The sequence below is a fragment of the Dipodomys spectabilis genome, unplaced genomic scaffold (assembly GCF_019054845.1).
Source record: "Dipodomys spectabilis isolate Male_0828 unplaced genomic scaffold, ASM1905484v1 ptg000615l, whole genome shotgun sequence".
NCBI classification, from domain to species: domain Eukaryota; kingdom Metazoa; phylum Chordata; class Mammalia; order Rodentia; family Heteromyidae; genus Dipodomys; species Dipodomys spectabilis.
In genome coordinates, this window is record NW_024871292.1 from 38,489 (window position 1) to 50,403 (window position 11,915).

The following is an 11,915-nucleotide window of genomic DNA, read 5'->3' on the forward strand; positions in this document are numbered from 1 at the left end:
AATCATGTTGAGCGAGGTAAGCCAAGAGCGAAGAGACAAACGGTACATGGTCTCCCTGATAAGTGGATGCTAAATCCAAAATGTTAGGTGATAGGACAAAACTAACAGGACTTAAGAAACAAAGAACTCCCGCTCATCTGGTCGAACCATTACTAAATATCCTCATGCTGCTGATCACATGTATGGTGTATAACATGTGAACACTGTTGTATGTTATAGACTGTGATAGACAATTTGCTCCAGGAAAGTTAGAATGAACTTGTGACTTTAAATGAGCATCATTATTCCACAATACTGTGAAATTCTGGAAATTATGTAATCACTTAACCACAATTAAAAAAAAAAAGAACCTCGGGGAAGGTAGGGAGGGAAAGGATGGTAGGGGGAAAACAATGGAGGGGGTAACAATGCTCAATAAGAAGTGTACTCATTACCTCACTCATGTAACTGTAACCCTCTGTATAGTATCTTTACAAGAAAAAAGAAAACCCCAGGTTCCGGTCTATCCAGAAGTTACTGAACATCTCCTCTTGGTACTAAAGGAACCTGATGTGAATGGTTAAAGATAAAACCAGGAACACGTGTCTATATATATATTTTTAATGTGAATGCTAAGGATTTCCACTGGAAAATAAGTCAAGGAACAACCTCACCCACCCCCATCTCTGCTCCCCCTTGGACCTGGGTACCAAAGTCCTGGGTAAATAATATTCCACCTCTGTGGGTCGATTCAGGGTTTCGGGGCGGATTCAAAACTCCAGACGTAGGGACGTGGAGGAGCTGACGTTCCAAAGCGGTTTACCTTTCTGCTAAGTCGAGGGCCTTCAAGGAAGCCAGGCGGCCTTCTAGTAGCTTCTCTTATCTTGTCTGGAGTCTCACCAGCTCGGTGACCTCTGCGATGGCCCGGTGGTACCTGTCAGAGGCGGATTTGAACTCCACCAGATGGGCCTCGTAGCTCTTGATGGCTGCCTGCAGCTGGCTCTTCTCCACCGCTCCCAGGATGGCGCGGACGATCAGCTCGAGGCCCAGGCCCAGGACGGCGACCCCGACGCTGCCCAGCAGGGACGCGCCGATGTGACCCAGGGCGGCTGCCAGCTTGTGCAGGAGCCCCTCCGTGGCACCGGAGCCCACCAGCCTCACGGCCACGGCGCTGGCCGCCGCCGTGACCTCCCCCAGGATGGCCGAGATCACCTTCTGCACGATGGCCACCTTGTCCGTCTCCTTCTCCTTCACGTCCCGCAGCTTCCGGTACAGCGTGGGCTCCAGCTTGTCCCTCAGGGCCTGGTCTACCTGCTGCAGCTCCGTCTGGATGCCCCGCACGGCTTCAATGACAACGTCACAATTCTCCTTGATGGTCCCCTGTCTCCGCATCTCGATGGGGGGCAGCCTGCACCCCAGGTGCGTGTTGAGGACCCCGATCAGCTCATTGGTGGCCTGGAAGCTGTCCAGAAGGCAGCCCAGCAGCTGCTGGTGCAGGCGGGTCACTTCCTGTCGCCTCCTGGGGTTGTCCGGGAACAGGAAGTCGCTCTGCGCCATGTGGGGAGGGTAAGCTCTGAAAAGGAGAACAGGACACCCCCATGAAAAAGTCCCCCCAGCAAGCCGGGCGCCGTGGCTCACGCCTGTCATCCCAGCCGTCCCGGAGGCTGGGGTCGGAGGATTGCGGGTCGAGGCCAGCCCAGGCAGGAAAGTCCGTGAGACTCTGATCTCCAAGGAACCACCAGAAAACTGGAAGTGGAGCTGCGGATCAAGGGGTAGAGCACCAGCCTTGAGCTGAAGCATGCAGGGTGAGAGCCCAGGCCCTGAGTTCAAGACCCAGGACCAGGAAAAAAAAACCACCTAAAGTCCTGAACAGTGTCTGCCCTGTGCAGTTCATCAGGATGGATAAGCCAGGGACCATGAGCTGTGAGAAAGATCTCTCAATACACAAGAGGGTATAAGCAATTAGTTTTCTCTCTATGAAACCTGGGGTCAATCTATGGAAAGTATGGATGACAGAATAGAATCCATTGATGCTTAAGACTCTGCATTGTTTAGTGGCGGGAAATTCTCTCTCTCTCTCTCTCTCTCTCTCTCTCTCTCTCTCTCTCTATTTGCAAGGCTGGTGCCCCTGAGCTCTTTCACTCAAGGCTGGCGCTCTACCACTTGAACCACAGCGCCACTTCTGGTTTTCTGTTGATTCACTGGAGATCAGAGTCTCACGGACTTTCCGGGGCTGGCTTTGAACCGCGATCCTCAGATCTCAGCCTCCTGAGTAGCTGGGATGACAGGCGTGAGCCACAGGTGCCTGGAGGTGGTGGGAAATTCTCAGTGGGAGACTTCGTCGTGTTTATCAAGCATTTGTTTAATTAACAAATAAACCTGATGGGTTTCCAGAAGTCATAAGAACGTGTCTAGGAATTACGGCCCAGTTTGGAGAGTCTTTGCTTCCCAATGCTGGTGATTTCCCCAGACGCTCATCAGATCTGCTAAGAGGGTGTTTTTTTTGGGGGGAGGGGTCAGGGCGGGGGGGGGGAGGAGGTTACTAGCCACTTCTGCACAGATTTTGGGTGGTTCTGGAAAGGGCTTTGTCCAGCAGCGGTGGACAGAGCTGCCCGATGGATGGGGGAAGCGGTCACCAGCAGGGGGCGATGGCGATCCCGGGATTTCTTTCTTGAGCCTGTTGCTGAGCAGCAAGCCGGGCTCGGGGCGGGTGCGACTTAATCGGAGAATTCTGTAGCCCCAACAGTTTCAAGTTCAAATACACGCACACAAGTTACACGGGGACAGGACGGGGGACACGGGAACTGGACATCCACACACAGCCAGACCCAAGGAGGACACAAAGGGCCAGGCCTCTGATCAGAGAAAAGAACAGCGATCCGATGGACTCTAGGAAATGGACGCAAGAGGCCTTATTCTTCCATGTGGTTTCTGTTCCTTTTTGTCTCATGGGTGGGTTTCTCTGTCTCTGGGAGGGTGAGGGGGGGCACAGAAATGGGGGGACAGAGGGGGAAACCAAGGCAGCCGGGGTCCTCACTGGACACCAGGTGGAGAATGAACTCTACCACCCGTGGGTGGGGACGGGAGGGAAAACCTGGGGGAGAGAGGAGGAAAGGGGGGACATGGTCCACAGAGCCATGCGCTCGTGACCCGACTGATGCCACAGTCCCCGCTCTGCCCGCCACCTTTACGATCACAATAACTTACAAGGAAAACAGATGTGGCTGTGCTGACTCTGCTGGCCAGCGTACAGCCTTGGAGGAAAATATCAAGGGGAGGCGGAGCTGAGCGGGGAGCAGGGCGGGGGGCAGGGCGGGGGGGCATTGCCTCTCCCCTTGGCCTCACAGTGACTAAGTCGGCAGTCAGGATGAAAGGGTGCACCGGGCGGTAGAACCACCATCGGCCCGCGATGGCCTCCGGAGCGCGAGGTCTGTGGAGCGCGAGGTCCGTGGAGCGTGAGGTCTGTGGAGCGAGGCTGCGTGGCGGTTTGACATGGTGGTGTTAGCGAAAGGGGTTTGCAGCCCAAAACCAAGAGAGGCTTGCTGGCCATATTCTCAACCAACAGTTTTCAGGATAGATTTGTAAATGACCCAAGACTATCTTGACCAGTATAAAGAGTCTCTCTCTCTCTCTCTTTCTCAATTCCTGTATCTATCCATCCATCCATCTATCCATCCATCCATCCATCCATCTATCCATCCATCTGTTCATCTATTCTATCTATACATCTACCTATCTATCTATCTATCATCTTATCCATCAATCTTTCCATCTACCCACCCACCCATCCATCTATCTGTCAGTCTGTCTGTCATCCATATGTCCATCCATCTATCATCTCTCTATCCATCCTATTTATCTATCTATGTCTAGAAATATGAAGTATACGTAATACATGATAGAGATATGCACACATACAAATCACACTTTACTAATCTAGTATAGTGTTTGCACCCCAATGCAAATTATTTTACTCTTGTCAGTTTTTCTTCTAATTATGTTGTGCAAAATAGGCTTCTGTCATTGTGGATAAAGAGATCATTTTGTCACCAAATGTTTCTGGGTTCTTAAATGGCATAGTTTTTTTTCTTTCTTTCTTTCTTGGAAGCGGCTACAATGAAATCGCATATCTTTGTCTCCAATTAGACCCTCAGTATCCCCTAGTTTAGTTCTCTAACCGCATCCTCCCCTCCTAGGACAATGCCAGAGAAAGGAGGGAAAAAGGAATTTAAGAAGAGAAAGTTACACGGCCACTGCTCTGATGGGTGGAAGAATTACATTTCCTGGAGCAAGTAAAGGTTTGATCGGACGCCTAAGCCTTCTAAAACAGAGGAGGGAAACCCAGCTGGCCCACCTCTGAGTTACTTCCTTAGGAGAGATAGCTGGAAAAAAACAAAACTCACTCAATGCACAGGGGCTACGGGAGCGGAGCTGTGGCTCTGGCGGTAAATCACCAGCTTTGAAAGTAGACTGGTACCAGAGGCACACACACACACACACACACACACACACACACACACACACACACACACACACACACACACACTGTAAGCAGCTTTTATTACCTTAAGCATGTATTGGAAATCGCACCCCAAAGCCATTTACACTGAGAACACAGAATACATGTTTACAGCCAGATTCTTACCCCGTTGCCTTTGGAGTTGGGTCCGGCAGTAGAGAGAATTGTTGAAGTGCTTTCCCACCCCCTCTCACTCCCCCCCACAGTCTGGATGTTTCTAGATGCTTCCAGTGGAATGTGATGACTGGCAGGCTTTGCGGGGGCCCCGTCCCGGCCCCTGCCTGCCTGCTTTGTGGGCTTCCCCTGCGTTGGGGTTCACAATTCATTGCGTTCCCAGATCAGGAGAAACGTGATGATAGGGGCGGGGGGGGGGGGGAGAGAAATTTTAAATCTTCCATGGGGGAAAAGCCCCCGAAGTGGCGCTGTGGCTCAAGTGGTAGAGCGCCAGCCTTGAGCTGAAGAGCTGAGGGACAGCGCCCAGGCCCTGAGTTCAAGACCCAGGACTGACAAAAACAAAAAACAAAAAAAAGACATGGGCTATCTGGTGTGTGTGTATGTGTGTGTGTGTGTGATGGAACTTGAACGCAGGGCCTGGGTGCTGTCCTTGAGCTCTTTCACTCAAGGCTGGTGCTCTACCACTTGAGCCACAGCGCCACCCTGGAAATCCTGTAGGATGGAGATGGGGGGCTGGGAGGTGGGGGCTGGGGAGGCAGGGGGGGGGATAAGCTCCTTTCCTTCCCCCCAGCGGCCGTCTTGGAGGCCCGGGGGTTAAATGTGGCTCAGGAGGAGCCAGGACGTCTCTAGGCCGAGCTCTTGTTGGAGGACGTGGAGGCTGACCACGCAAGAGATGGAAGCCAGGAGCAGGGCGGAAGGGGCGGGCTGACCACCGGAAGCTGCACCCAACAAAAACAGTTAGAGATGTTCTAGGTAGCAGACACGTTTCTCAACAACAGCAGCAGCAGCAATAATAATAGAAGGAGCTACTTTAACGTGAAAACTTCCTGATGAAACCTGGGAAGTCTACTTACTTTTACAAAACATTTTTCTTAGATTATGCCAACTCAGACCTCAACTTGCTGACTCCCTCCCTCCTTCCCTCCATCCCTCCCTCCTTCCTTCCTTCCCTTCCTTCCTTCCTTTCTTTCTTCCTTCCTTCCTTCCTTCCTTCCTTCTCTCCCTCCCTCCTCTTTTTTCCTCTCCCCCCTGCTTCCTCTCCCTCCTTCCCTCCTTCCTTTCTTCCTTCTCTCCCTCCCTCTATCCCTCCCTCCTTCCCTCTTTCCTTCCTTCCTTCCTTCCTTATCTCCCTCCCTCCCTTCCTCCTTCCCTCCCTTCATCCCTCCCTCCTTCCCTCTTTCCTTCCTTCCTTCCTTATCTCCCTCCCTCCCTTCCTCCTTCCCTCCCTCCTTCCCTCCCTCCATCCCTCCCTCCTTCCCTCTTTCCTTCCTTCCTTCTCTCCCTCCCTCCCTCCTTCCCTCCATTCCTCCCTCCTTCTTTCCTTCCTTCCTTATTTCTTCCTTCTCTCCTTCCATTCTTCCCTCCCTCTTACCCTCCCTCCCTCCCTCTTTCCTTCCTTCCCTCCTTCCCTCCCTCCCTCCCTCGCTCGCTTGCTTGCTTGCTCTCTCTAGTCTTGCTGTTGGATCCCGAGAAGGGCTCCCTTGTGAAAGTGTCACTCCATCAGAATGCTCGGCCCAATCCTGCGGTGCCACGGCCCCTGCTGGCCTTGGGCCAGTTCTGCCACCCGCGCCCCAAGCTCAGGGCTCACCCCAAGTCCCTGCCATCCAACTCACGCTGGTCCCCGACTCTCTCCTCTACCATCCCCATTCCCAGCTGGCCCTGTGCCCAGCGACTCAGGAGGCTGAGCTCTGAGGATCGCCTGTTGGAGGCCAGGAAAGTCCGTGAGACTCTCATCTCCAAGGAACCACCAAAAAGCTGGGCTGGCGGTGTGGCTCAAGCGGTAGAGTGCCAGCCCGGAGCGAAAGAGCCCAGGGACGGCGCCCAGGCCCCCCCAAGCTGGACAACAAGAGCAAAAGCAAGATTACCTTTCAGCAGCTGGCAGTTGTAGGCGCTCCTGTTGCCGGCCGAGCGCAGGAACCACCGATCTCCACTCTGATGTTGACTCCGGTTGACGACCCGGAACACCTCGTAGGGCGGGACCAGCACGGCCTGCTGGGACGAGAACGGGGGCACGCGTGCCCCGAGACAGGTGGTCAGTGTGAGCAGCGTGCGCGCGCCAGGCCTCCGGGCCTCCTCGCTCAGGAGAGGGGCCAGGAGGAACTGGCCCAGGCGGACGGTGACCCCGACATCGGCCTCCAGGGTGACGTCCCTCATGGCGTGGTGCACCCGGTGGCACGGGCCCCCGTCCCGCGTGGCCACCTCCGCCCTCAGCAGCTGGACGGCCGAGGTGAGGTAGTAGTGGAGGAACTTGAAGCGGAAGGCACGCTGGTACTGCCGGCCCGAGCTGGCATCCCGAGCCAGGGCCCTGGAGAAATCCGAGCGCACGGTGGCGTCGGACACGTAGAGCAGCAGGGCCACGGCGTGCGTGGGGGTCAGGCCCGGGGGCGGCGGCCTCGCGTGGCCCAGCCACGCCAGGTGCGCCCGGTGCCACAGCCTGGAGTAGTTCCGGTGGGCGTCCACCTCCCGGGTGAAGTAATCGCGTTGGGTCAGCACCTCCATCACCTGCTGGTGGCAGCCGTGGTACTGGTCATCGAAGGAGCCCGGGGCCAAGTCCACGTCGATGTCACGGATCACCTAGAAGTGACCAAGGAAAGAGCCATTCCCACGGGCTCATTTCGGTCGGACAGGGAGAGACGTGGTGGCAAGTTTGCCAGACTTTATATAAACCCGTGTGTGTGTGTGTGTGTGTGTGTGTGTGTGTCCTGGATCTTGAACTCAGGGCCTGGGCGCTGTCCCTGAGCTCTTTCACTCAAGGCTGGCGCTCTACCACGTGAGCCACGGCTCCACTTCCGGTTTCCTGGTGGTTCCTTGGAGATCAGAGTCTCACGGACTTTCCTGCCCAGGCTGGCTTTGAACCGTGATCCTCAGATCTCAGCCTCCTGAGTGGCTGGGATGACAGGCGGGAGCCACTGGCGGCTGGCTATGAAACTTCCTTTTCTAGGAACACAGTACCTCTTTTGAATTCTCTTGGAGATAAGGCTTTCAATGAGGCATGTGGGGGGGGGGGTTCTGTGAGTAACAAACCTCCCCAGATTCTCACAATAAAGATTGGAGGGGGGAGGAATGCAATCTGGAGGATCACTGTTCCCACCATCCAGGGTTCTGTTGACACATCTTTGGGTTGGATGACAAGCGGGCTTGTCCAGGGAAAGTTCCCAAAGGAGAGGCTAACCCACCCTGCGCCAGGAGGTTGCCTAGTAATAAGTTATTGGTTATGCCGGGCTTCCCCGATCCCGTTAGAATGTTCTGGAAAGATCCACCCTCTAGAAGCTCCTACCTCTGGGCTCCCTGTGGGGGTCATCAAGACCAGCAGCAGCAGCGGGAGGGGCAGACGGTTCCTTCCCTTCTCCAACTCAGGGGTCTTCTCCACCCTCTCCAGTCCTGGCCACTGCATCCTGAAGAGAAGGCTCAGCTCAGAAAACCCCGCTTAGTCCAGTCCTGCCTGGCTGGGTGGGGCCCCGGGGGGGGGGGGGGAGCGTTCAGCCCGGGCTCTGCCAGGAAAACATACGTGGTCCTGAACTGGGTGGGGGTGGGGATGCGCAGGGTCTTATCTACAGCCACAGGCTTCTTGCGTGGGTCATCCGATTGGTGCCAGGTGGGGCCTGGCACGCCCTGTCTCTGATAGGCCCAGAGTAGGAGAGCTGTGTGTGTGTGTGTGTGTGTGTGTGTGTGTGTGTGTGTGAATGCTGCTTTTTCCAGGCATGTTCGAAATTCTCCAATCTAGGGACTGTAGTTGAATGAATTCAGAGCTTTATCCTGTGTTTGTGTGTGTGTGTGTGCGTGCACTCCAGTCCTGGGTCTTGAACTCAGGGCCTGAGCGCTGTCCCTGAGCTCTTCCGCTCAAGGCTGGTGCTCTACCACCTGAGCCACAGCGCCGCTTCCAGTTTTCTGGTGGTTCCTGGGAGATCAGAGTCTCAAGGACTTTTCCTGCCGGGGCTGGCTTTGAACCGTGATCCTCAGATCTCAGCCTCCCGAGTCGCGGGGATGGCAGGCGGGAGCTGCGTAATGGTTCAGAGGAAGTAGCTTCTGTTGGAAGTTTTGGCACTGGGTTTTATGTCAGCAGCTTCACTTTTCTCTTTTTTTCTTTCCCAGGCTGTTGGGTTTGGGTCGGCGCTCCTCACCCGCCCGGTGCCGGTGCTGTACCACCTGAACCACGTCCTCCGCCATTCTGCTTTGCTCGCTCCTCCGGTGAGGTGATCCTGTATTTAAAAAAAAGTTTAAAAAATTGTGATGACAAAGGTGACGGGCAGAGAGGTGACAGTGACATCAGTCGGGTCGTGAGCGCGTTTCTCTGTGGACCCTGCCCCCCCGTCCCTCGCTCTCTCCCCCAGTGATTCCCTCCCGTCCCCACCCACCAGTGGTAGAGTTCATTCTCCACCTGGTGTCCAGTGAGGACCCGGCTGCCTTGGTTTCCCCTCTGTCCTCCCATTTCTGTGCCCCCCTCACCCTCCCAGAGACAGAGAAACCCACCCACGAGACAAAGAGAAAATAGAAAAACCACATAGAATTAAAAACCCTCTTGTTTCCATTTCCGGGAATCCATTTCCATCGATATTATTTTATGTGAGCGGAAGGGCGGAGGTGCTTTGTGTAGTGATGTTTCCATTTGTATTTCTTTTTAGTGCCTAAGATGACAAATGGATACCATTAAAAAAAAAATTGACCGAGATGGGCAGCGTGTGACCTTTGTGCTTGAGCTAGCCTCCAACCTCTATCCTCCAAACCTCAGCCTCCCGAGTAGCTACAGTGCCAGCTCTGCATCACTGGGCTGAGCTCTGAACTTCCCAGCCATCACCGCGGTTCTGTTTATTAATGAATTTCAGAATATGGAGAAAAGCATGAAAGGGATAAAATTTACCCAAACTCAAGATAAAAGCCACTGTTTCGATTTAAAGTTTTAGTTGAAACACACACACACACACACACACACACACACACACACACACACACACACATTGTTCTAGAAACGAAATAGGCTATGCTGCTGGCCGAATTCAGTTAAACATGAGAAATCGGGCTGAAGTCCAGTTTCCTTCATGTTATTGAGCTGGGAAAATCAGAGAAGATAGCACTAGTGTTCTGGACCCCCATGAGAGGGGAAGGTTTTAGTCCCGGCTTCCGTGGGCCTGGTGAGTATCAGCTAGAACCCATCTTCGTGATCAGAGACGATCTCTCTCCCCTGCAGACCCCTGGCCCACACCTTTCCGTTTCAAAGCCAGCCCAGGCAGGAAGATGCGCGAGACTCTCATCTCCAATGAACCACCAGAAAAAACGGAAGTGGCGCTGTGGCTCACATGGTAGAGCACCAGCCTTGAGCAGAAGAGCTCAGGGACAGCTCCCAGCCCAGAGTTCAAGACCCAGAATAAAGAAGAGGAGGAGGTGGAGGAGGAGGAGGAGGAGGAGGAGGAGGAGGAGGAGGAGGAGGAGGAGGAGGAGGAGGAGGAGGAGGAGGAGGAGGAGGAGGAGGAGAGGCCTTTAATTAGTAATATCTGTGCAGGTCTTTATTAGCAGTATCTGTAAAAAGTCTCCTTGATTTTCCACCCCTAACCACCATTTGCAGAAGAATTCCACTAGAGAGCAGCAGAGACATTGGTAACTTTTAATAATCACACTCCTGGGAGAGAGGGGAGGGAGGGAGGGAGGGAGAGAGAGAGAGAGAGAGAGAGAGAGAGAGTCTTTAAACATAGGGTAGAGGCCAAGATTGCCTGATTGTGTATGTATGTATATGCATGTATGTGCATGTGTGCATGCGTGTATGTGTATATATGTGTCTACGTGTATGTGTGTATGTGTATGCATGTGTCTATGTGTGTATGCATGTGTGTATGTATATGTGTGTGCATGTGTATGCATGTATATATGCATGCACATTGTGTGTCTACATGTCTATGTGTCTATGCATGAGTGTATGTGTATATATGTATGTATGTGTGTGTGTGTGTGTGTGTGTGTGTGTGTGTGTGTGTGTACTTTTCTGGATTAAGCTGGAGAAAAGCTAACTTCCCGCCACCACGACTAAGTCTGAGGATTCCAATCCGGGTCCTGGGGTGACAGTTGAGCATGTGTTGACTTAGAATTCGGGGTGCGCCCAGCGGCCATGGGCTTGAAAGGTCTCGATCCTTCCAGGCGTGGCTCACGTGACATCATGTGTGGTGGAATGTCACAGGCCTGAGGGGCCCCCCTCCGTCCGCTGTCCCCCATCCCCCATCCCCTGTCCCCCATCCTGGATGGCCTGCACCCCCTCCCCTCTACCTCTTAGACCAGTGGAGGAAGCAGGCCAGGTCCCTGCCTGAAGTCCCAGCTAGTCAGGCCGGCTACCAATCATGATTCTCACTTCTCAGCCTCCCGAGTTAGCTGGGATTACAGGTGTGCGTCACTGGTGTCTGCCTCTAACATCATCATCATCATCATCATCATCATCATCATTCATTTTCTTGCAGAACAAAGTCGCCACCGTTGCAAATAATCGCGTCGTGAATTCGAGGCAGCCTCTGTGTGTTTAAACGGTAAACTCAGAAGGGAGCGGGAACAGTCAATCAGTGTTTTGGCTGGGACGGAGTTTCTCTGAACCGGGTCTGTGGTTTTGTCGCTTCATTAGTAATACCCTGATGACTATTTTTCTTTGAACGTCTTTGAATGCTGTCTCGGATCAGAAGGTCTCTGGGCAAACCCTAATTGCTGTCAGGGAAAGCCTCATTTTTCCAGCCATGGCTCCTGAAATGGCGCAGCTCGTGGGCCGTACTGGATTGGGGGGAGAGGAAAGTTCACGTCCAGCTGGGGCCTGGGGTCTGAAGCTTGGATGGGGGGAGGGGGGTCAGTAACCCAGAGGAACCCCTGCCCTCCTCCCCCAAGTCCAGCTGCAGCCGGGGTCGTGGGTTGACCCACGAGGAGGTGCTGGGTGTGGGGTGAACTGCATCTCCGCCTGGGATGGAGAGCCCAGCCCCCCCTGCCCCCCGAGAGACCCCGTCTGCCCCTGCTCAGTGCTGCGCCTGAACCGCCTCACACAGCTGTAATCCATGCTCTGCCACCACCGCCACAGAGGAGTCTGAAGCAAGGGAAGAGATGAAAAGTCCTTCAAATGACCTTCACACCTGGGGTGGGGGGGCGGTGAGCAAGAGGCTGATTGCCGAGTGTTCACCAAGGACAAAGGGCCTGCCTTCCCTCCCTCCTTCCCTCCCTCCCTCCCTCCCTCCTTCCTTCCCTCCCTCTTTCCTTCTTTGCTCCCTCCCTCCCTCCCTCCTTC

At 54.1% G+C, this 11,915-nt stretch overlaps 2 protein-coding genes across 2 annotated transcripts; both read right to left on the reverse strand.

Annotated features, from left to right (window-relative positions):
* Positions 1-620: 620 nt before the first annotated feature.
* Smco3 (single-pass membrane protein with coiled-coil domains 3) lies at positions 621-4,787 on the reverse strand. The gene is made up of 2 exons (XM_042671387.1): positions 4,625-4,787; positions 621-1,552 (listed from the first exon to the last, which is right to left on the reverse strand). The coding sequence occupies exon 2, from the start codon at positions 1,534-1,536 to the stop codon at positions 859-861; it is 678 nt and encodes a 225-aa protein (XP_042527321.1). The 5' UTR covers positions 1,537-1,552; positions 4,625-4,787; the 3' UTR covers positions 621-858.
* Positions 4,788-5,202: 415 nt separating this feature from the next.
* Art4 (ADP-ribosyltransferase 4 (inactive) (Dombrock blood group)) lies at positions 5,203-8,839 on the reverse strand. Its single transcript, XM_042671375.1, has 5 exons — positions 8,794-8,839; positions 8,181-8,223; positions 7,950-8,067; positions 6,538-7,246; positions 5,203-5,391 (listed from the first exon to the last, which is right to left on the reverse strand). Exons 1-5 carry the CDS (start codon positions 8,837-8,839, stop codon positions 5,267-5,269), a joined length of 1,041 nt encoding a protein of 346 aa, XP_042527309.1. The 3' UTR covers positions 5,203-5,266.
* Positions 8,840-11,915: the final 3,076 nt, after the last annotated feature.

Excerpts from the sequence above, each read along its gene's own strand:
- Smco3 (XM_042671387.1), bottom strand. The coding sequence starts at position 1,536 with ATGGCGCAGAGCGACTTCCTGTTCCCGGACAACCCCAGGAGGCGACAG.
- Art4 (XM_042671375.1), bottom strand. The coding sequence starts at position 8,839 with ATGGCGGAGGACGTGGTTCAGGTGGTACAGCACCGGCACCGGGCGG. Across the intron at positions 8,224-8,793 it reads ACAGCACCGGCACCGGGCGG|ATAAGACCCTGCGCATCCCC; the intron begins GTGAGGAGCGCC and ends CTGTGGCTGTAG. Across the intron at positions 5,392-6,537 it reads CAACTGCCAGCTGCTGAAAG|CTTCCGGTGGTCAGCCCGCC; the intron begins GTAATCTTGCTT and ends TGTTGGGTGCAG.